We start from the raw sequence: 23,948 nt of genomic DNA, 5'->3' as shown, positions 1-23,948 counted from the left end.
TCATCATCATCATCATCGTCGTCGTCGTCGTCGTCGTCATCATCAGCCTGGTTACGCCCACTGCAGGGCAAAGGCCTCTCCCATACTTCTCCAACTACCCCGGTCATGTACTAATTGTGGCCATGTTGTCCCTGCAAACTTCTTAATCTTATCCACCCACCTAACTTTCTGTCGCCCTCTGCTACGCTTCCCTTCCCTTGGAATCCACTCCGTAACTCTTAATGACCATCGGTTATCTTCCCTCCTCATTACGTGTCCTGCCCATGCCCATTTATTTTTCTTGATTTCAACTAAGATATCATTAACTCGCGTTTCTTAATTTCCCTCACCCAATCTGCCCTTTTCTTATCCCTTAACGTCACACCTATCATTCTTCTTTCCATAGCTCGTTGCGTCCTCCTCAATTTAAGTAGAACCCTTTTCGTGAGCCTCCAGGTTTCTGCCCCGTACGTGAGTACTGGTAAGACACAGCTGTTATAAACTTTTCTTTTGAGGGATAATGGAAATCTGCTGTTCATGATCTCGGAATGCCTGCCGTGTTATTCGCTCTCAAATTCCACCATACTGCCAAATACTGCAACGGCGGCGTTTCGAGCCAGTCAGAGAGGCCGCAGTAGTCCTTTGAGCCCAACGCAACTCACGTAATGACAAATTCGACGATGTGGCGTCAGTTTGACAACGCCCAGAATACTACGCTAGGTTTGACGGGGCACTAACGACAAAGCTCTATAGCTAGCAAACACTGAGCCTCTTCAATTTGTCGTCCCGGGACTGTCCGGGACTGCCCGAGATACTGCAGACGCAACGCTCATTGGCTGAAAGCACCGCCTCTGGCAGTTGAGGACTGTCAGGGACGTATAACGGAAGAGGCCCACTCCCACGAAGCATGCGATTCAAGTAGATCAAATATTATCATGGTTTTTCTTTCTGCCAGTTCCCGCATTCCCAGGCGAAAAAAAAAAAAAGGCTGTCTGCTAGAAGCTCTACGGTCTATGATATATAGGAACGTGGGCGGGTACTGGCAACCTGACGAGATAACTCGTTATGCGGTCCTATGTAGCAGCGTAGCAGACGACCGAGAGATCCCGCGCGAGTTCCAAGACGCCACGATGGTCTTCTGCCACGTGACCAACTACTCAAATATTATTGGGAGGTTTAACTTTCATGCTCCTTGTGCTAAGTAGTACGAAAAGACCGGGTCAGAAAAAGACGAACACAGGAATGGTGCGCAAATTTCAACTGGCTCATTAATATGTCAGGTCACGTATGTGTACGTATTTAAACATGTCCTGAAACATGTTGACATGTATAACTAAGTTTACATCGCTCATTATGCTACCTTGTGGCATTTGTATGTATTGCCAGTATATTTGTATGCTATAACATTGTACACTGACATTTTATTTAATTCGTTCAACTTTCCTGATGTTGTATTTCACGCCGTTGTGCTTGTTTCTTTTTAGATATCTTTACTTGATGTTTTTTTAGCTTGCTTATCTTCTCACTCGTGTGCAGATTTTTATAATTAACCGAGGGTCTCGTTGCAGTCTGACTTTGGGACCCTAGCTTGTATATTATCTGTAACCCATTCTCTGTATGTTAAGGAATAATAAACTGAAACTTAAACCCTTTCTTTCTTTCTTTATTGTTCAAGAGGCCAAGTAGGCCGATTCTGGAGATAGTGAACTGACTGAAGTCTATGCGGCAATGTGGTTGATTTTCAACTATATTGGCGCTAATTCTTGTGGGCACCACCGAGGCCGCTTTTCGGTCCCCGTTGCCTGGCGTCAACTCGCTCCATTTCCCAAAAGTGTGCCGTACGATGGCTTTGCTGCAACATGTCTATAACTGCGGCGGTGCATCTTTTACAGGGGTATAGTGAAATGTGGTAGAATTAGAAGTATCGAAGCGAAAAAAAAAATTGGAGGACGCTTAAGCTTCGCCTTTAAGGGCGGAACGCGATAGCGTTAGAAGACCCCTTACTGATTTTCATGCTTCCCGGCAACTGCAGCTTATGTAACCGTAACGTTTACCGGGAAACGCTGGCTGCGAACGTTATGCACGAAGGCGAACTTTCTGAGGCCGCGTAGAAACCGAGGCCGCGTAGAAACGCGGCCTCTTGCATGGCTCGATCTCGTGTTATTGTTTCGCACTTTTAATGCTTTAGCCTGAGAAGCGCTAACATAAAGGACATACGCTGTCGGTGTGTTTTTTTTTTTCATTACATTTGTTTGTGGGCTGCCCTTCTGTGGGCTGCCGTTCTGCCGTTGTTTATGGGCTGCCAATTCCGAGGAATAACTTCGACAAGGTACGAGCAATTTTCCTGGTAGAGAAGTAGTTGGGTATGCGTGGTTCGGAATTTGGTTCGAAATTCATTTTCCCGAAGCGACGTCCAACGCCGACGCGGGACGCCGACGCCTGATTTTCTGCAACACGGGCTTCTTAACGCTATCACGTTAAAAGCGCATGTGTGTTTGAAGCTGGTCCGAGACGTGTGTGAAGCCGGTAAAGTGGCAGAGATAAAGAGGCGACTGGAGAGCTTACTGGAGCTTACCAATGGGAGAGCTTACAAGAGCGTGGGTGTTCTAGAAGTCAGTGAGAGCTGGGAAAGAGAGAGAGAGGGAGCGAGATAGACAGACAGACAGACAGACAGACAGACAGACAGACAGACAGACAGACAGACAGACAGACAGACAGACAGACAGACAGACAGACGGACGGACGGACGGACGGACGGACGGAGGGACGGACAGACAGACAGACAGACAGACAGACAGACAGACAGACAGACAGACAGACAGACAGACGGACGGACGGACGGACGGACGGACGGACGGACGGACGGACGGACGGGACAGACAGACAGACAGACAGACAGACAGACAGACAGACAGACAGACAGACAGACAGACAGACAGACAAAGAGAGAGAGAGAGAGAGAGAGAGAGAGAGCAGCAGCACAGTACAGCTGCGAATGGGCGCTCGAGAAAGGGAAAGGGCGGCGGCGCTGAAGCACCATCGCCTCAGTCAGCTACTGACCATCGTCAGTTGCACTTCGATCCTCGAAGAGGCAGGGCATGCGTCGAGTGAGCTAAAATTATCTGCGAAGCTGCGATGGTGCGATGAAATGCTAGCGCATTTATCTCGCCTTTACCGCTAAATCGCCACTGACTTGTTACTCTACTGGCGCTAATTACACCAGTACCGTTATTTTTTCCTCTTCTGCGACTAATTCACGCCTCTAGCGGGCACCGTAGTAGCTGCCTTCCAGTTAGCATTGCCCAGTGCGGGCCTTGCTTAGTCCGAACTAACTCGCCCATTTAAAAAAAAAAAAAAGAATGTGTGTGCCGTATGGAGGCTTTGCCTCAACCTGCCTTACAGTACGGCGGTGCACCCTTTACAGGAGTATGGCAGACGTGGTTAATTGTTTACCGTATTGGCGGTAATTACACCTTTATCGTTAATTCTACGTACTCAGCGACTAATTCTCGCTTTTTTTCACATTGAGATCTACATTTTAATGCCTCTTGCGACTTGACACGACGCTCTGAAGAAGCGGAAGGGCTGTTCTTTTTCTGGAAGTGGTTATAAGATACTCGGATCTCAGATGCACCAAACCCGTGCAGTTAGCTAAGACCTTGTCTTAAAAAAAAAAGTGGACACATGACGATCACTGATGCTCAGGCAAGCCAGACTGTAACTGTAATATAACGCCTGTAATTGCTTCTCTATAGTAGGATGAACTTAAAGAAACAGCATTTGGCAACCGAGGCACATGGACCGCGCGGCGTTGTGTTACTCCGCTAGCCAATCCCAGAAGCTAACAAAGTCGTCGTCATGCGACGTTTTCAAAATGGCGTCGTACTTTATACCTCCGGAGCGTCTGCTGTTCTGCTCTGCCTCTGCGGCGTGCCTCATGGTTCTGGTTTGGTTAATGAACTTTTTCATGAAGTTTTCTTCACACTTCGCTCCAATTTACAAATCTCACCAGTGTAAGGTAATGTTTTCGCAAAATGACAAAATTCTTGTTTCAATGATGAAATGCGAAAAACTTAACACAGAAATAATAAATGTGACATGATTATATCGTGGTTTTGGCACGTGAAACCTATAAATGTATTTCTTTAGAGTAAGAAATACAAGACAATGTAAGATCTGCCACGGTGCACCGCACGCTTGCGCGAAAGCGTCTGCTGTCGGGTCCCGAAAAGTTTCGAGACAACCTTTTTGTGGCTTTTCGTTCTCAGGTCCCTTACCATGAATTAACATGAAAGTAAACAAACTTCAAATAAGGTTCACGCTTCAGAATTACTTCTCCGACGGTGGGATTCGACTAAGGTTGGCCAGCACGGAAGTTCGTTACACGACAAACAGATGCACACTCCTCTCGTGCCAACGCCAACTGTAGCGCTTTCATGCGATCGGTGCGCATGCGTCCCGTCGCATAGCAGCAATATTTTGAAGAGTAAAAAAAAACGAAGCGAAAGCGTGTGCTTTTAATTAGACTATACACGCAGGAACGAAACGTGACCATTACGGTTTTTTGTTTTACTTGCGTTACTTTGCGTAGGAACACGCTGCTTACAAAAACGAGAGCGTTGTACGTCGCGTCACACATACAGTGTCATGTTCAGCACATGCGCATGAAGTCAGAGGACGATGCAGACAAAATAAAGACCATTTATTTGTGGCCCTTCTGCCCTTGCAAGGACAACGGTCGGCTGCTTGGCAGCAAGCGTCTTTACCCTACAAACAGTGGTCGGTGTAAAAAAAAAAGAAGTATCGTTGTCAAATACAGGCAAGTAGCTTTTAAAGGATGGCATGTAACATGTGTTATGATCCACCTATCGAAAACCGCAACACCCTAGAAGACGTGCACGTTACTCTTCACTGTAGCTACCATCAGTCGCAGGTTATCGCGACACAACAAACCAAAATAAGACGGCATACATGGATGAAGAAACACGCACGAGCAAATAGCACGCGAAGGCTATAGCCAGAATCCTTGCAGTAGGTGCGTTCGCAACAGGAATAAATTTGGTGTTTCCTGCGAGCAAAATATGTGATAATATTCTTTATTTCGGTTGAGTAGTAAATAAAAAACAGTTTCAATCCTTAATTTAAAAAATTGAGAGAGAGAGAGAGAGAGAGAGAGAGAGAGAGAGAGAGAGAGAGAGAGAGAGAGAGAGAGAGAGAGAGAGAGAGAGAGAGAGAGAGAGAGAGAGATATACTTTCGCTCGTCCGACATGTTTTGCAGCCCAAGGCTGCGATGAGCGCTTATATTAGTCGTGCGTTCCACTTCGCAGAAGATTGTCACGGCGTGCTCCGGTGCAAGGCTGACATCTGAGCCACATAATTATTACACACAGCGCGCACTAAAAACACGGACGAAGAATAGAGACAAACACGAGCACTACCAACACTTAGGGCGATACTACCTCCGCAAGTTGCAGTTGTTCGGAAAGGGGCCAGTGGAAGGGTTAGCGGAGCCTCTCGCAAGCGAGCTTGCGCCCTTGCAGAGAGCAGGGCGCCTTGTGCCCAATTTGTATCCTAACTAACTAACTAACTAACTAACTAACTAACTAACTAACTAACTAACTAACTAACTAACTAACTAACTAACTTACTAACTAACTAACTAACTAACTAGCTAACTAACTAACTAACTAACTAACTAACTAACTAATTTGCAATTTTTCAGCTTTTATATTTACTGCACTACTTCGAGTGATTTTTGAAGTATACCATTGCACTTAGAAAATTCAAAGGCAATTGCTTAATTAGGAAATTTTCTTAATGTTTAAGAAATTCCAAACGCATTCTTTGAAACATCTTTCATTGGAGAACTTGGAATTGCATGTCAGGAGGAAGAAGTTCTACGGGCGGCAAGCCTCGTTCTGACGAATGCACTTCTGTAATTTTCGTCGTTTTCCAAATTACAAATATATAATCGAGAGCTCCTTCCATGTAATCATCATAATCGCAAATATGTTTTTTTTCTTCCAATATCAATTAATCTGACTCCTTTTTCTTAAGAAAGCCAGCGATCTCCATATATATTCCTGCTCGGCATCAACTGACTACATGGAGTGTTTGCCAGTTTCTGAGTCTCACAATACTATCTAACCTTCTTTCGCCATCGATGTAACGCACCACCACCCATCTGTTTTTCGCATTATACATCTACGTATGCGCGTAAGAAATAGCATTGCACACGAACTACTGTCCATCAACCAATAAATGAGTTATCCACTACACTGACTGTGATCTGGGTTGTCAAGGTAGCGCCATTCGTTAAACGCATGCAGAGATACCACTCAGTGGCGTAGCAAGAAATCTTTTTCGGGAGGTAGAGTGAGTGCATGCGCTTGACCGGGGACAGATGGGTGGAGGAATGGGGAGAGGGGAAACGTGCTTGACCTCCCCCCCCCCCCCCGCATCTCTATGGCTACGCCTCTGATGCCACTAATGCACCGCGTATTACCCGACGCCTGTAAAATAGCGGGGAACAGTAAAAGTGAGCGCATGTGTGTTTGAAGCTGGTCCGAGACGTGTGTGAAGCCGGTAAAGTGGCAGAGATAAAGAGGCGACTGGAGAGCTTACTGGAGCTTACCAATGGGAGAGCTTACAAGAGCGTGGGTGTTCTAGAAGTCAGTGAGAGCTGGGAAAGAGAGAGAGAGGGAGCGAGATAGACAGATAGACAGACAGACAGACAGACAGACAGACAGACAGACAGACAGACAGACAGACAGACAGACAGACAGACAGACAGACAGACAGACAGACAGACAGACAGACGGACGGACGGACGGACGGACGGACGGACGGACGGACGGACGGACGGACGGACGGACGGACGGACGGACAGACAGACAGACAGACAGACAGACAGACAGACAGACAGACAGACAGACAGACAGACAGACAGACAGACAGACAGACAGACAGACAGGAGTGTTTGCCAGTTTCTGAGTCTCACAATACTATCTAACCTTCTTTCGCCATCGATGTAACGCACCACCACCCATCTGTTTTTCGCATTATACATCTACGTATGCGCGTAAGAAATAGCATTGCACACGAACTACTGTCCATCAACCAATAAATGAGTTATCCACTACACTGACTGTGATCTGGGTTGTCAAGGTAGCGCCATTCGTTAAACGCATGCAGAGATACCACTCAGTGGCGTAGCAAGAAATCTTTTTCGGGAGGTAGAGTGAGTGCATGCGCTTGACCGGGGACAGATGGGTGGAGGAATGGGGAGAGGGGAAACGTGCTTGACCTCCCCCCCCCCCCCCGCATCTCTATGGCTACGCCTCTGATGCCACTAATGCACCGCGTATTACCCGACGCCTGTAAAATAGCGGGGAACAGTAAAAGTGAGCGCATGTGTGTTTGAAGCTGGTCCGAGACGTGTGTGAAGCCGGTAAAGTGGCAGAGATAAAGAGGCGACTGGAGAGCTTACTGGAGCTTACCAATGGGAGAGCTTACAAGAGCGTGGGTGTTCTAGAAGTCAGTGAGAGCTGGGAAAGAGAGAGAGAGGGAGCGAGATAGACAGATAGGCAGACAGACAGACAGACAGACAGACAGACAGACAGACAGACAGACAGACAGACAGACAGACAGACAGACAGACAGACAGACAGACAGACAGACAGACAGACGGACGGACGGACGGACGGACGGAGGGACGGACGGACGGACGGACGGACGGACAGACAGACAGACAGACAGACAGACAGACAGACAGACAGACAGACAGACAGACAGACAGACAGACAGACAGACGGACGGACAGTAAAAGTGAGCTTTTCCTTAGGTATAGTATTATAGCGGAAAAGCCAGCTTTCAAGGCGTGCTGCGAGCACACACACACACACACACACACACACACAGAAACACACACACACACACACACACACACACACACACACACACACACAGAGAGAGAGAGAGAGAGAGAGAGAGGGGGGGGGGGCAATAGTAAAAATTATGGCAGAGCCCATCATCGCGATGAGTGTCGACGTTAGTACGACTCGCATCAAAGCAAAGTAGGGGCACACCGTATTGCTAAGGACACCTTTATTTAAAAGCTGCAGTGGGGGATGTAGGCTGAGAATATTAATCGCAGTAACACATCCACACATAACAGCGGCTACACCTTCGGACGCCACAACAAAAAAGCTCCACTAAAAGCGGCATCCAAACCACATCCAGTTTTCTGCCTCCGGCATCGAATACTTCGTGTTCAACATCTTTGAATTCGAATGAACTAGGCCGCAACTGTCCAGACGTGAAACCCTTATTGCTCGCATTCTCATTTTTTACTAGTCGGGTGTCCGGCCATAAAATGCGCGCCGTGTCAAGTCACGCCCTTTGTTAGGCAGTGCCGTGGAAGCAGTTAAATAGATACTGGCAGAGCGAAAAGTGCTTGTAGTGCTCAAAGAAGGCTAGCAACATTAATAAGTCTGCACTCACTTTTGGCTGCCCAAGTCGCGTTCCAGCCTCTAGCCGACCGCGTCAATACTACGTAGGCCACATGGAAGTTCTTGCCAACGTACAACGGTGGACGCGCGATGGGGCGCCAGGAGGGGTACTTGAACGTCAGAGCTTCTTCGTTCGAGGCAGATGGCACGCCGCACGGTCCGTACAGGTGGGTATTCACGACTGCAGACGTGAAAGCAAACGTCACGGATGCCACGGACACAATAATCAGTTGCGGGTGACGCCAGGAATATGGTACTTTGCGGGAGTGTGCATTTGCAAAAAAAAAAAAAAAAAAGACGAGACAACGCTATTACAAGGTACTGTCATTCACTGATTACGAATCAACATCCGCACTGCATCTTACATTGTGGTCGTCTGGAAGATCTTCTGATGCTGTGCACGCGAATTCACATCGCCAGCTGTAAGGTCAGCGGAAACACAATTTCAGCAAAGCGAACGGTTTTGTATGCCGCTCTTAAAAATGGTACAAGCACATCGCAGCTATCGCTGTTGAACTCACTATTATTGCCTTACGGGGCTACCGCCGCTAGTCCTTCTGTCACGTGTCTCTCTACGTCACATCACTGCTCCTTCTCCCTGCTCATGTCACTCTCACCCAGAGAGTTGCTCTGCGGGGGACACGTCAACCTACACTGTCGAAGGCGAAGTTTTGGGCTGTATAATGCAATCGCCTTACAGTTCTTGCTACGAAACGCGTAGTGCCCTTATGATCGGCGCGTTCAGGGCTTTGAATACACTGCCTCAGTTATCTGCCAGTGCTACCAACACAGATCACATGCCACCGGCCCAGCTATGATATCCACAATGCGGTTGCATCAAAACTCGCTTATGCTCCATCTGTGTTTCATGCAGTCGGCCGCGTGAGGATGTTAACAGGCTTCTATCGTCATTGTTACAAATAAATAAGTTGGAATTATAATTGAAAAATATTTGAATGTAAGTTTAGAGCGCCCGAAATTCGTTTCACATTATTTGTCATGAAATTCGTGAGCTTGTTCTGAAAAAAAAAGAAGAACTGAAATGGCAATGTTGTGCAATAAATGACGTATATCCGCGTATTCTCTGACTGTTCGGCCTTTCAGATAGTCAGGGTGCGGTTTCTCGTGTTAGAGATGGTTACCAACCGAAATGTGTTAACTTGGAAGAGAAAGTAATTTAACCACCTGAAGTAGTTAAATGTGAATAACAACGTGAAGTCGTTTAGTGTATTCTTGATTAGTTTTCAGCGTGAACTGCTTTACATGCAATTGAAGGGTATACACGCGATGATGTCAAGAAATGACGTAATACTTCTGCGGAAGCCCGAAATGTGGAGAGAAGTAATTAATCAAGGGAAAATGAGACATCCACCCAAACGTGGAAAATTGCTACAAAGGAAACCCATACGGGTTCCTCGAAAGAAAAGGCTCGCAGTTGAAGAAAAATTCGTCCTCTTCCGGTACTCGAACCCGGAACTATCGCCTTTCCGGGGCAGCCGCTCTACCATCTGGGCTAACCAGGTGATAGGAGATGGCAGGGCGAAGTCGAATTTGTAAACAACTCGAAGCAAAGGCAAGAGTTTGACGTAATAGTTCTTCGGAAACCCGCAAGGTGGAGAGAAGTGATTAATCAAGGGAAAATTACACGTCCACCCAAATGTGGAAAATTGCTACAAAGGAAACCCATAGCGTTCCTCGAAAGAAAATCCTCGGAAAGCTGCCCCGGAAAGGCGGTGGTCCCGGGTTCGAGTCCCGGACCAGGACGAATTTTTCTTCAACAGCGAGGCTTTTCTTTCGAGAGACCCGAATGGGTTTCCTTGGTAGCAATTTGCTCCGTTTGGGTGGATGTCTCATTTTCCCTTGATTAATGATGTCAAGAAATGCGTATAAAAATTACCTGTTCCTGTTTTGTGTAAGTATGAAGAAATAATAAGCAAATAAGAACAAATAAAGGGGGCGAATAGACTACTTGTCACGTGTGAAAGCGTGGAAATCCGTACCAGGCGCGCAAACACGCATGATCCGCATCGCACTCGTAGCGCTGAAGATGTAAGTTAGGCTGCCATTTGCGGACAATCTGTCTTCTCGTCCTCTTTCATTTCTTTTTTTACCCTATTACTTATACGACTAAATTACAGCCGAACGGCTTTACAACGAAGCGCTTAGGGACTCCGATTTCATTCGCGATGCAGCGCGCATCTCGTAATAGAACAGGGGGGCAGAATTATTCCTTCGTTATACAGGTCATTCGTTGTATAGGCGTTCGATTTTAAAAAGAACATTCACTTTCCCTTTTGCTTTCGTCCACTCATTGTTTGTTCGCTAGATGAACGTGGTAATTAGTGAAAATTCAAGCCCCTATAGTTTCACCGCATACCTCTCGCTTTAGACGCAATCGATGCTTTTTATAACGTAACAGGCCCTGGTGTTACGCAAACGCCGAAAATTTGGTCGTCAGAGTGATTACTCCGATGAAGGCAGGCCCACGCACCTGCCGAACGTCAGTAACGCTAGCTGTCTTCCGTGTGCCACGTACCAGGGCATTCCTACATGACTAAATGCGATTCTACGCGACAGTCGGTTTCGTCACGCCTCTCAAAGGCCGCAGAAGTTGTGTTTCGGGCACTTCGCCCGACTTCCATCGCATCATCTCGCCTCCCTTCCCGCCGCTCGACCTCGTTCAGCGTTTAGCAAGATTATTGCCGCCAACCATGGAACTTTACCGTCAAACTTCACGCCTGCAGCACGACCATCTCAACCGCTGTGGCGCCTCCATCCACTCCAGGCTCTTCTTGTTATTCCCGGTATCAAAAGGAAAACGGAGATGTCAACTTTCGCCCTCAAACAAACCGTGCTTTCAGTGCTACATGAACAGCACAGAGGACGCATCCACGTTTACACAGACGGTTCTGTATCCTCTAATACTTCAGCTGGAGCAGTGGTGATTCCCGCAGAGTGCGTCACCCTCAAGTTCAAGACATCTCACATTACATCATCGACGGCTGCAGAACTCGCAGCTATCCGTGCTGCTCTGGAGTTTATTGTTCACAAATCATCACATTCATGGTCCATCTTATGTGACTCAAAGGCAGCTCTTCAGTGTCTGATGTCCCCTTTCAACCATGGACCAAATGAGCAACTAGTCGCAGACATCCGACTGCTCCACCATCACGCAATCAACAAGGGACACATCATCATCTACCAGTGGATACCGGGTCACTGTGGAATCTCAGGAAATGACAGTGCGGATGACGCTGCCCTGTCGGCTCATGATGGTGCCCAGATTATACCCATACCGCTGTCAAGAACAGATGCAGCCACAAGTCTTCGCTCCCTCGCCCGCGAGCTTACACAGAATCTGTGGAACACCAGTGATTTCACGAACGCACGTCTCCACAAATCGGATCCACGTCTGCAACTCCGCCTACCACCAGGGTTGCCACGAGCGGAAGCAACACTTCTGTGCCGCCTGTGGCTCGGCGTGGCATTCACGAACTCCTATTCATTCCGCATTGGAATGGCCGACAGCCCTACTTGTGACACCTGCGGCTGCGAGGAGACGATTGAACACCTCCTGTGTGACTTTCCCCGTTACGCAGTGCGAAGAAAAGTGCTCGCGACTGCTCTCGCAAAACTGGACAATCGCCCCTTTACAGAGGAAAAAGCTCTAGGCCATTGGTCCAGACGGGCTTCGGCACTCAAGGCCTTAAGGGCTTTGTTGAAGTTTTTAAGGACATGCGATTTGTGCGACCGCCTTTGAACGTTGTAGCGCGTAGTTTCGCGTTACTGTGTGAATTTTTTTTCCATTTTTTTCCCTCTTTCTCCTTTTATTCCCTTTACCCCTTTCCCCAGCACAGGGTAGCCAGCCGGTACTTACACTGGCTAACCTCCCTGTCTTTCCTCTCCTTTGTCTCCTCCTCCTTCGGACGTTAACTTTTTTTTTACTTTAGTGGCCCTAAGAAAGCCAATTTCAAGCAAGTGTAGTGAAGCCAACTTTGTCTCGAACTAAACAAATTTTTATGGGAGCTCTGCCAATAAATATATTATTCCCAGTGTATTTCCGGCATTTATTTATTGTGCCGATTTTAGGCACACAAGTGCCTAAAAATTGGCATTTTGGAAACTTTCTTCTTCAGAGATAGCTCGGGAAGCGAGGATTAAAGATATGTGATCTAAGTGCAAAAAAAAAAGTCGCAGCTTCGCCCGATAAGCGACGCATCGATTGCAATAGCATATTAGTAGACAGCTATACAAAGTAAGGATGGTAGCTTTATCGGCCGAGTAAACTTGTAAACATTCGCTTACTAACTCAATTAACAAGCATGGTGTTACGCGCGCGCACGGGCAAACAAACACACCTTACTGGATGACAGCAGACATTCGCTTGTCGAAACGCTGGCGTTAGGAAGAGCGGCAGCAGCAGCGAGCGAATCGACCTTCCTGCTAACCTGTTGCCTCAACGCAAACGAAGCCACGCGAACACAGCGCACACGAAGCTATCAATCAGCCCTCGGCGCAGCGTCCCGTTTCCGAGAGCTAGACGGCGCTAGCTCTCGGAAACGGGACGCGTCGGTTTCCACGGGCGACGGCGTTCGAAGCGCGTTCCTCACGCACTTTCTATGCCGATCCGAGACAACAGTCCCCGACTGGCAGCGCCGCGTCGGTGACGGCGTTTTCGATGCACGCGGCAGCCGCACCTCTTTTTTTTTTATCCAGCTTTTTATCCAGCGGCCGTGTATCGAGCCACCGGCCTCGGCTCACCCTCGCACGTTTTTATTTGCACACACAGCAGATGGCGCTCGGCCACCACGTTATCGCACTTGCACTCTGTACGGAACGTCGGAGCAAGTACACCTGGAGTGTCCATATAATGGTTATCGCAACCAAAGAAAAATAGTACAGGTTTTAACATCCCACGGACATCCGAATGTCCGAGAGCTACGTCTGCAGAACGTCAAGTCGCACGCCTTCCTTTCCGTTTCTTTTGTCTGTTTTTTTTTCTTGCTCGGGCTCGGTCCAGAAGACATCTTTAATATTGTCACGACGTTAACAAGCGAGACATTGGCAGAACACCCGTATACTTAGCTTCAGATGCGCATGTATTAACTTTAGGGGTGCGGTAAGGAACCCCAAGTGGTCCATCTACAGCGTGCCTCATAATCAGGTCGTGGTTCTGGCACGTAAAACCGCATAATTAGAACCGGGCAGACCAAACTTAGAAACTGGCGATTCGCATTGATGAGCCGTCAACAGCTATTTTAGATTCTTGTTTCATTGCTATATATATTAATTATAAACTGAATAAATCAGTAAGCTTAAGCGACTCTCCCTTTTCTCTCCTCCGCGAAAAGGCAACGAGCGCCTCCATTGGCGAACGCCTGCAACTTGCAATCACGTGCTGCGGCCTCTGAGATTAACGTGGCATCTATTACAGTCTCGGAGGCCCGCGATAACGCTCGCTAAAAGACGCCCGCGCATATAACGCGCCGGCGGATGCATTCAGCCGCCGCTACCACATCCGCCAGAAGTTGAAAAGGCAACGAGCGCCGCCTCGCGGAATTTATGCTGAACTAACTCCAACTAAGGGAACAGCCGCTACAGTGGGAAAGCGAGCAACGCGGCGGGCATCTAGTAAAGGAGGATTTGGAAGGACGCTACCGAAACCGCATACTAGTCGAAGATTATCCAAAGCCAACGTTGTGCCGCCGCGGTCATGGCAGCGAAGTTGTTCTTTATTCTATGGCAGCGAGCGGCCGATCCCCTTTCGATGTCGGAAGCCGGCTTTGTCTTCCTGGGTGATTTGACGCGGTCGCGGTACACCTGCATCCAAGTTCGCTCTGCTTCGATTGTGTGGAACACGGCATACAATACGTCACCACGTCGCGAATGGAAGGGGACAGGAAGTTTTCGTATTACACGGGCTCTTCCACTGGCACAACGCGCGACGCTTCGCAGGCAATCGCTACACTGACATTGTTTGTGCCAATTTGTTCTTGATTTTGTGATTGTTGTTTGCTGAGAGGGCCCTGCGTCACGGGTAAGTCTGGTATACCGCAGGTAAATCGGAGAAAGCTCGAGGCTCTCGGCTGGTGCCCTAGTTGAGTGGCTCGTTGACAGCGCGATATGTCAACCGCATATGCGAAGAAAAAAAAAGCGGTCTTAAAAAAAAAAAATCGTACTTATTGCGGCACCAGCGGATGGACGTATATGATACAGTTTGCAGGCCTGGGCAGATCGTCACTTGAGACGGTCGAACTACGCCTGAGTCGCGCTTCCTTGCATTGGTTGAGAACCTCGCCCGCCGATTTCAGAGCACATGCGCAGACGTTCTTGCTCGCATGCCCGCAAGCATGTCGCCTTTTCGCGTGTTTATTTGCTTACATACGCGCATGAATAAAAGAAAATCGGTTGGGAGACATAGTCATGGCTGTTTGCTTTGCTACTGGGAATCGGCATTATATTACTGTAGTCACATTCAAAGATCGAGATCTTTATTTTCTTTTTTCTTTCCTGGAAAATGCAACACTGAATCGCCAATGTATTTTACGCGGTAAATTTTTGTTTGCCGTTTGCGTGTGTGCGGCAATTATAGGAAGATCTTCGTAGACATCAAATACACTTTGTGTATCACGGACAGTGACTTTTGCAGTAACATGGTTTTGTGCTTTGAAGATGTTGGGGAAACTCGCAGTGACAACGGAGGTGACGTTGCTCTAGTGATTCGTGCGTGAATTCTAGAGTTTGGCCACGGCTCATGGGAGTTCTAAATGGTAAAGCATTAATGTGGCTAACTTATTATATTCTTTAAAGTAGTATAGGCAGACCCACTATTGCTACAGAACTGGCCACAATGTGGCTTAAGGCCACTTTGTAGTGACAAAAAGTAAACTTGTACAATCTTATAAATGCATACCTACCCTGTATATTATAGAACATGAATTTTTCTATGCTGCTGTTGTAACGGCTCAAATGTGTCTATTTTCCTCTGTATCAAGTCTTGTGCAATCAGCATTGTTACGTTTCGCCTACGACGCGCGGTATAGCCGGCGCGGATGCAACGGACGCCGGGGCTTCGTTCAAAGCGGCGGACATTTTGGCCCGTTCGGCGCCGCCGCTACGCCTCCCCGCCAAGCGCGTCCAAGCATGTTCCAATGCCACGTGTCTTCGTGTGTGCGTGTGTGTGCATGTTGGTACCCACGCTTGTCGAAGCGCGGCAGCCGGGGAGAGGAGCTCCCCCAACTGTGAAGCGAGGAAGTCTGATCGGCGCCGGCCCGGCGGATGCGTCACCTACTCGTCTCAACGTGTCTCTCAGCATGTCCGTGCCCCCGCGTCACGTGCGCTTCTGACGAGACGTTCCTTCTTGCCCTCAACTGCGAGAGTATAAAAGCAGCTGCCCCCGTACGCCAAGTGAGAGGCTCCGAATTCTTCCGTTGAGTAGCGTGCTCTCCCGTCTCTCCACTTCGGTCGACCTGACCGGCCGCTCTTTTGCGATGCTAGAATAAACAAGTTGTTCTGTTAGCAGTCGACTCATGCTTTGCCAGGACCTTCGGATGCTTCCAGCTGTGCCCCAGGCCGCCAGGCCAACGCTACCCTTGGGGCTTGCAACCCATCTGCAAAAACTCGTGCCAGCGGTCCGATTGCAACAGCATTGTATGAAGGGTGACCATGTCTTTGTCGCAGTTTCCCGGATGATTACCACAAGCAAACATTCTATGCTCGAAATGGCAAATGTGCAGCGTGCACTTGTAACATATTTTCACCGTGGCATGCGTGGCATGCGTGGCATGCTCCCTGATAACTATACTGTAACTGCAACCAAAATGTATTCAGTATAAATATTGAATAAGTGGGGTGATTTATAGTATGCATGTTGCTCGTGTTAGGAACCTGGTTGATACCCGCTGTGGTTGCTCAGTGGCTATGGTGTTGGGTTGCTGAGCATGAGGTCGCGGGATTGAATCCCGGCCACGGCGGCCTCATTTCGATGGGGGCGAAATGCGAAAACACCCATGTACTTACATTTAGGTGCACGTTAAAGAACCCCAGGTGGTTGAAATTTCCGGAGTCCCCTACTACGGCGTGCCTCATAATGAGAAAGTGGTTTTGGCACATAAAACCCCATAATTGAACTTTTTTAACCTGGTTGATGTACTGATGACAGGAGGTCCTGTGCTGAACATATGTCTGAGATATGTTTCATGCTGTTCCTGCTCAAATTGTTGCTTTTCATTCATTGCCCACTAAACAATGTGCTTGCGCCGTTTTGCAGCAGCCCTGCATGGGACATTTGACAGCTAGGTATCTTCCAGCTGTGTGCTCTCTATTTACATGTTTATTTTCCTTTTTTTCTCTCTTTTATCTGTGACAGGTGCGTACATGGGTACTGCTACCATACTAGGCAGGTGCAGCTAACACTGAATCATTGCTGCAATGCGCCGGCTACCTGGAGACCTGAGTGTTTTATTGAGTGTTTAGTGATCATGAAGCAGCTTGCAAGCTGTTGCGGCCATGTGACACTTGAATGTAACTGTATTGCATCGCGTTGAAGTGCACTGGTAGCCTCGTCAATCACTGATCGTGTTTGCCCACACATATAAACGTAGCCAGAGTTTGCAGGTGGCCTATGTGACCGCAGCTGTGTGGCGCATGCCTGTGTTTGACCACTCTGCATTTGGACAAACTCAGCTTGCCCTCGCAATTTTATGCATGACCATTCATGCGAGTACACCTTATCTGCAATGACCATGCCTCTATTTAATGTTTCAGATGTGCAGGGCTTGCTGTGTACAGGCGCCGGCAAAAGTGCTATACTCCACGCAGCGGGAGCCGAAGCAGCGGCACACTGCATCGCGACGCCATCTACAGGCGGCATCTGGGACTGAGACAGCCGACGGGTGCCCGTTATTATCGGCAGACGTCTCCAGATGCTGCCTGTAGATGGCGTTGCGTTGCAGTTTGCTGTTGCTCCGGCTCCCGCTACGTGGAGTATACCACTTTTGTCGGCGCCTGTACCTGTCGTGCGGTAATCGTAGATGGTGGCACCATACTGTGCGAGTAGCACAATTGAGAATGAAATTTTTGCAAAATGAATGTCGTCGCCTGGTAGAGTAGCACTGCATATGGGCGGTATGTGTGCATTCAGGAGCGGCGTTCTCGATCACTCACTTTTGGGGGCACTGCCACTATTTCAAAATTAACGTGATAGGCGACAGTCCTGACACAATGCCAAGGACATTGTCTTCACACAGTGCAGAAAGTGACTGATAGAGACCATATTTGCAGCCACTAAAATGTGGGTTTTAGATGCCAGGCACATAAAAACTCATTTTAGGTGCAGTGGGCACCCAAATAGGCTTTATGTATTGTTCACTTTCTCAGAACCTTCTTTTATGTTCATGGCCAAAATACTCTGTAGGCCAGGCCGTGAAGGCCATTGTAGGTGTTTTTGAGAGGCACTGAACTGAATAAGTGATAAGTGTTTCCAGTTATTAGCTAATTTCTTGAGTCATGACTTTTGTTTTTGAATTATTATCATCATCGCTTTCTCCTCCTCCTGTTGCTTCTCTTTTCCCCTTCTCCAACATTGAGATGCAGGCTAGAAAATAATAGTTTAGGCGAAGCTCTCAGCTTTTCTCTCATAATAAATCTATCTCACCATTCCAGCGTCAGAGTGGTAATGGTAGTGTTTCCTTGTTTTTGGGTGTCAATAACATCTATGTTTACAAGCTTTTCATGACACATCCACTTGTATTTTGAATGCAAAATCATGTGCAAATGTATATTTTGATGCACTGCACCAAGTGTCAACAATATATGTAAGAACGAGAAGAAAGGGGGTTAACCGAGAAACTCGATTTTTATTTATCATATCATGAGCCAACAAAGACACCAAGGACAACATAGGGGAAATTACTTGCACTTACTAATTGAATTAAAGAAATTATAAGTTAATGGCAATGAAAGTGGATGAAAAAACAACTTGCTGCAGGTCGGGAACGATCCCACGTCTTCGCATTACGCAAAGCATTGCACGTATAATTCCATGCTTTGTAATCGTTCCCCACCTGTGGCAAGTTGTTTTTTCATCCACTTTCATTGCCATTAATTTATCATTTCTTTAATTCAATTAGTATGTACAAGTAATTTCCCCTATGTTATCCTTGGTGCCTTTGTTGGCTTCTCATGAAACAATATATGCAGTTATTCTTTTGCAACTTTCATCCATCTGGATGCGATGAACATCAACAGTATTCAAATTCTACATATTTTCGTTGAATCCTGTCACTATGGAAGTCGAGTTTTCAGTCTTAATGCTTCCTTTTACTAAGTGTCTTTTGCTAATGCTGCCTTCTTGCAAGAACATCTTGCAGCATGTTTTGATACTTATGTGACAAATTGTTTTTTTGAGTATGTGATCCTACTGTAACCACTGCACAATGTTGTTTACAGTAGCTTCTTGCCACTTATATAGCTTGATGGTGCAAGCCCAACACTGCACAATTCTGTCTGCCATATAACCACATGACAGTCCGTTCTATATTAGACACAGAGTTGTCATTAACCATTTCACATCGGCTACCATCGACAAAGCTTACTGGATGTTGAAATCGACCAAGTCTTGGGGAGATTTATATGTAGAGCATGGGAAACCGTCTTGCACTTGCAGGAGTGTGGCTTTTTCTCCCATGATAGTGTCACATCTCAAGGTCATGTGATCATCATGACCACTTGAGAGCTTGGTCGCATGATCTCCCCGACACCATGGAAATAATTAAATGTAATAATTGGCTGGCGCATCTATACAAATTCTCTTCAAGTTTGACTGTGGTAGATATGCATACCTGCCAACCTAGGGCTCTCACATTTCGGGATATCCAACAAAAGGGGGAATGACAAAAGAAAAAAAAACTTTTTTTTTAATGCCTACCAGTGTGGTTACTAGACATCTCGGACTTTGTATTCTGACTGGAGGTGGCGACTGCAGGTGCACATAATAATTAAGGAATGCATACTGTATCCCATGAGAGTGCTCCTTTTCCATGCTTAATATGTTTCCCCACACAACAAGTCTCTATAGCGACGAAACTGACCAAAGATAATCTCCCATTGTGCAACTCGTACTAAACCTTTGCTTCATGCACACTCTTAAACGCATGTCTCAACCTAATGCGAACCGAGTTAGGCTTACATTGTCTACACAAATGGTGTGGATTTGAATCAGACTTTGGCTAGCTAGCTAGTGCATAATTTCAGTTGCGATGCAGCTGTGCTGCATTAACATGTTTTGTAGCGGTGGGGCTTAGGCAATTTTTCAGTAGGTTTGTGTCCACGGTTGTGCAATCAACAGAACAGCTTGGAATTGGGGAGTCTCCTGGACAGATCGGGAGAGTTGGCATGTATGCCTGTGCTACTGCATTCTTCAGTTGTCGGTGACTATAGTAACATTTTTTTTCCTTCCTGTTTTCCAGCAATGATGCAGGTTGAGAACGCCCTCACGTGGAAGCGCCCCAGAGAGAAGAACCTGCTGAAGTGCCAACAGTGCAACTACACCACCCGCCAACGAGGCCACATGAACCGGCACATGGTGGTGCACACGGGCAAGCGCCCCTTCGGGTGTCACCTGTGCCCCATGGCGTTCAGCCGCCAAGCCAGCCTGGCCGATCACGTGCAAACGCACAGCCGCAGCAACAAGTTCCAGTGCCGCTACTGCCCCGTCACATTCACCGACCGGTCTGCACTCTGGCGGCACTTCACTGTAATGCACTTCACGCCGTAGAATTGTGTCGGCACGTTTTGCTGCAGAGCACACGGCTCTGAGTCCTTGCTGCCGCGGTGACATTCCAATGGGTGTGAAGTTCAAGGATGCTTGTGTACTTGGATTACGGCACACGTTAAAGAACAAGAAGAAAAAAAGAAAGCTTGTGTTGCATTTGAATTTAAATTAGTTGTGTCAGTATGTAAAAGCAGCAATACATGGGGTCTCCCATGGAGTAAGGACAGAAGTCAACCGGCCGAGCGTTCAGTTGGCTCTAGATGTGCCACATGGCATGTATCAGCGAGTTATACGCCCATACATATACACCGTACATATGTATACACCCTATGTATACACCGTATATACACCGTACGTAGCATGTATATACCGGGTATTTCTTCTTTTTTTACACCATACAGAATTTTTAAAAATTTCTGGTGCCAGATAGCATAATTCTGGTCATTGAGCTAGATTACTTGAAGACATTACTCGCAGGAGAAATAGAATTGCATGATCAATTCACAAAAACATGCTCATAAGCTTCTTAAATATTTATTTTGCGGCACATACTGCAATGTACAAGTTGCAGCCTCCGAGTTCGCAAGGTGTATTCACTTGGAAGGAATTCCCAAAGTCTGCAAGGAAATGCGTGGGCATTCTAGTTACCTTTATGCCTCAGTGCATAAAATGGCAGTTTGTTGAAAAAGTAAGTGGGGCAATAGTGCACTTTTACTACAAGTTTAGTGGTGCATATCTCCAAACCAATGCCATCCATTGGATTCGCTCCAAGTGCGTGTACCTTGTAAACTCACCGGCTACCATTCCTAAACTGCAATAGGTACCTTATTCTCCTCAGGCCTGTAGCGCACTCAGGGGCATAATTGCTTTGCAAGCTGGTTCTTATTGCCGACTGGCAAACTAGCAACATGAAAAACTAATTTTTTGTTCAAGTACCCTGGCTAGATGATGAAAACAGCGTCTCTGTATGAATGGACAAGGTAATTATCTCCTCGTGGTTCTTGTTGTAAAAACTTTTCTTTGGCCAATACACTGAGATTAAGATCTAACACTGCGTAGTATGTTGGCATGCTGAGGCAACATCCTCTATTTTCATGTCAACTGGCCATAATTCAAAAGCACTTCATGGCTGCTTTTTGTCATCTGTGACAACACAACGGCCTAGACTAAATTGGCGGGAACATTCAAAAAAAGCTCACAGCAATATTGCACCTGAACCGTTTTCACACAGTTTTGCATGCCTCACCCTTTATATTGAGGAGAAATGTTACAGCGAAGCTGTTAGCCTGTAGTTGGTCGGGATTTTTCACGGCCCTGTGTGTGTTGCTCACAAACACAAAAAATGTCATGTCTGGCCTGATGAAATCATCAGATTACGAAAACGGGCAATGTTGTCACACGACGATGCTGTTTTCTCGTATATTCGAATTGCAGTGCAAAGCTGTCGTGTCTGCAGCTCGTGTGCAAGTCGTGCTTTATGAATTTTTTAGTGCGATTTACTTTGAGAAATTCAGTTAGTTCAGTAATACACTTGCACTTGATGGAGGGCCTGGAGGAATGAGCATGTATGCTGCACTACCACACACGTGCATGCATGACGTATGTCACTTGTGATGGTGGTTCTTGTCTAACATCTGTCATGCATGTCTAACATCTGCAACAGCCTCACTGCACATTCACTTTTACAGGGTGGAATGGAGGCGTTTTTTTTTTTACACAATCGCTGCTGAGGCTAATCTAAAGGAAGAAGAAAAGCAACATGCCCAAATGGGTATGGGACTGGAGAGGTTGAAGTAATTAAAAAGTTAATTAGTAATTTTTTGGTACGTAGTCGATTGTGCATTTCGATTTCTCGTGTGAATACTGTCCGCCGCTTCGAGCAATCCAGCTTACGGATTACATTACGCTATCTGCACCACAAACTTTTTTAAAATTCTGTATGGTCTAATGAAAACATACCGTGTGTACATATATCCATAGGATACGCATGCCGCAAAAGCATTAAACTGCTTGCTGCAGAACAGTTGTTTGATTCATAACAACCATCCTTAACCAAATCAAGCATGCTTTGCATTACCTAGATGTGAAGTGAAGTTAATACTGCTCTTATTTTAAGCATATGGTAAAACTAGACTGGATCTCAATTGGTGACGGTTAGGCGAATGTGTTTCTGCTGATCATCGGTGATGTAGTCACTGCCTGCTCTACGTGTCACTCATTATTATATTCAACATGGTGGTGTGAAAGCTTTTGTAGATAGCAAGCGCTTAGCAGCCTTTTATTGAGAAGCATTGCATTTTATCATTCTCTTGTGACTGCTTTATGTACAAAAGCTGACAATATTAATCCAGCCATTTATCTTTGATCACTTGCATTGTGCGTCCTTCGAATGTTCCTTTTATTTGTCAAAGGGAAGCAGAGTGTTTCTTTACATGTTATAGCACCCCTTCAGTATAGCAGAAGAAACACGATTTTAATTCTGCATCCTTAAAATGTACACATCTGTTCCATTAAATTGTGATTAAGATCTTTGCAGCTAAGCATCCTAACATGCAGCTCTGTGCTGGTGACAAATAGCTGCAATCCGGTGGTCTTGCTTAGTTGGACCAACAGTAAACATTGTACATATTTAGAGGGAGTGTGTGCGTTCTCTCACCTTATTTTCTGTGGCAACAAATCAGGCAATAAAGTGGATATGCATAATTTGTTCAATCAAGGCATTTTCTTCAATTTCCTTTCTGTTATTGAAAACACGTAATCAGGAAGTTTGCAAGCACTGGATAGGTCGCCACTCCGGACGGCTGAACTATATTCGAATCGCGCTGCCTTGCCTTGGTCCAGCAACTCGGCCGCTGATTTCTGCGCACACCCTTCTAGGTGAACATCTCTTTCTCAGACATTCTTGCTTGTGTGCCTTGGGCATTGCGCCTTTTCGCATGTTGCCTTTGCATACATGTGCGCATGAATAAAATAAAATCAAATGGGAGCAACTCGCAGTTATTACCCATAACTTATGTTGTTTTCCTTGCTACTGGAGACTGGCATGTTATCGTTGTAGCCATTCGGGGATTGGGATTGTCATATCTTTCTAGAAAATTCAACACAGTGATCTCAGTGCATTGTACGGGACAAAATTTGAATGGCCTCGGGTGCTTGTGTACTGTGTTGCAGCTTTATGAAAAGCTTTAGGGGCACGATGGATTCAAGTGCACATTGTCTCGTACACAGTGGCTTTAGCAGTGACATGCTTTTGTCCTCTCGTGATGTTGGGAAGCTCACAATGGCAGCAGTGGTGGCGTTGTCTTGGTGACCCATGCATGCAGTCATGAGTGAGTCATGAGTGCACACTCTGCTTTGTAGCAAAGCTTGTGCAATCAGCAATGTATAAAGTGCAATTACGTCTGTGTCATGGATTCCCAGAAGATTGCCACAGCGGGCTCAACACACCTCAAATGACAGGCACGTGGAATTCGCTTGTCAAACATACCTAGCGAGACACAAGCTCAGTGAGAGTGCATCTATTATATGGTGCATGATAACTACTCTATAACTGAAACCAATATGGGTTCCACATTGTTATTAAATAGGGATGTGTGGTACTCGTCTGGTCGTGACGGGAGTGCGGTTACCTGCCGTGGCGCTGCTAAGCATGAAGTCGCGAGATCAAATCCCAGCCACAGCACCGC

At 46.7% G+C, this 23,948-nt stretch overlaps 1 protein-coding gene across 2 annotated transcripts in view; it reads left to right on the top strand.

Moving 5' to 3' along the window:
- The window catches only part of LOC142557285 (uncharacterized), a 91,157-nt gene extending 68,183 nt beyond the window's left edge, over positions 1-22,974 (top strand). The window contains exons 1-2 of one of the 2 annotated variants that reach the window (XM_075669007.1): positions 14,196-16,139; positions 19,958-22,974. In XM_075669007.1, the coding sequence (XP_075525122.1) occupies positions 16,019-16,139; positions 19,958-20,265 (429 nt within the window). In that variant the 5' untranslated portion in view covers positions 14,196-16,018 and the 3' untranslated portion in view covers positions 20,266-22,974. Of the gene's footprint in view, positions 1-14,195; positions 16,140-19,957 lie in introns of those variants that run through there. The other variant, XM_075669008.1, reaches the window with a different exon arrangement.
- Positions 22,975-23,948: the final 974 nt, after the last annotated feature.

Source organism: Dermacentor variabilis, chromosome 9 (genome assembly GCF_050947875.1).
Source record: "Dermacentor variabilis isolate Ectoservices chromosome 9, ASM5094787v1, whole genome shotgun sequence".
NCBI classification, from domain to species: domain Eukaryota; kingdom Metazoa; phylum Arthropoda; class Arachnida; order Ixodida; family Ixodidae; genus Dermacentor; species Dermacentor variabilis.
This window is presented reverse-complemented; position numbering and strand designations above follow the sequence as displayed.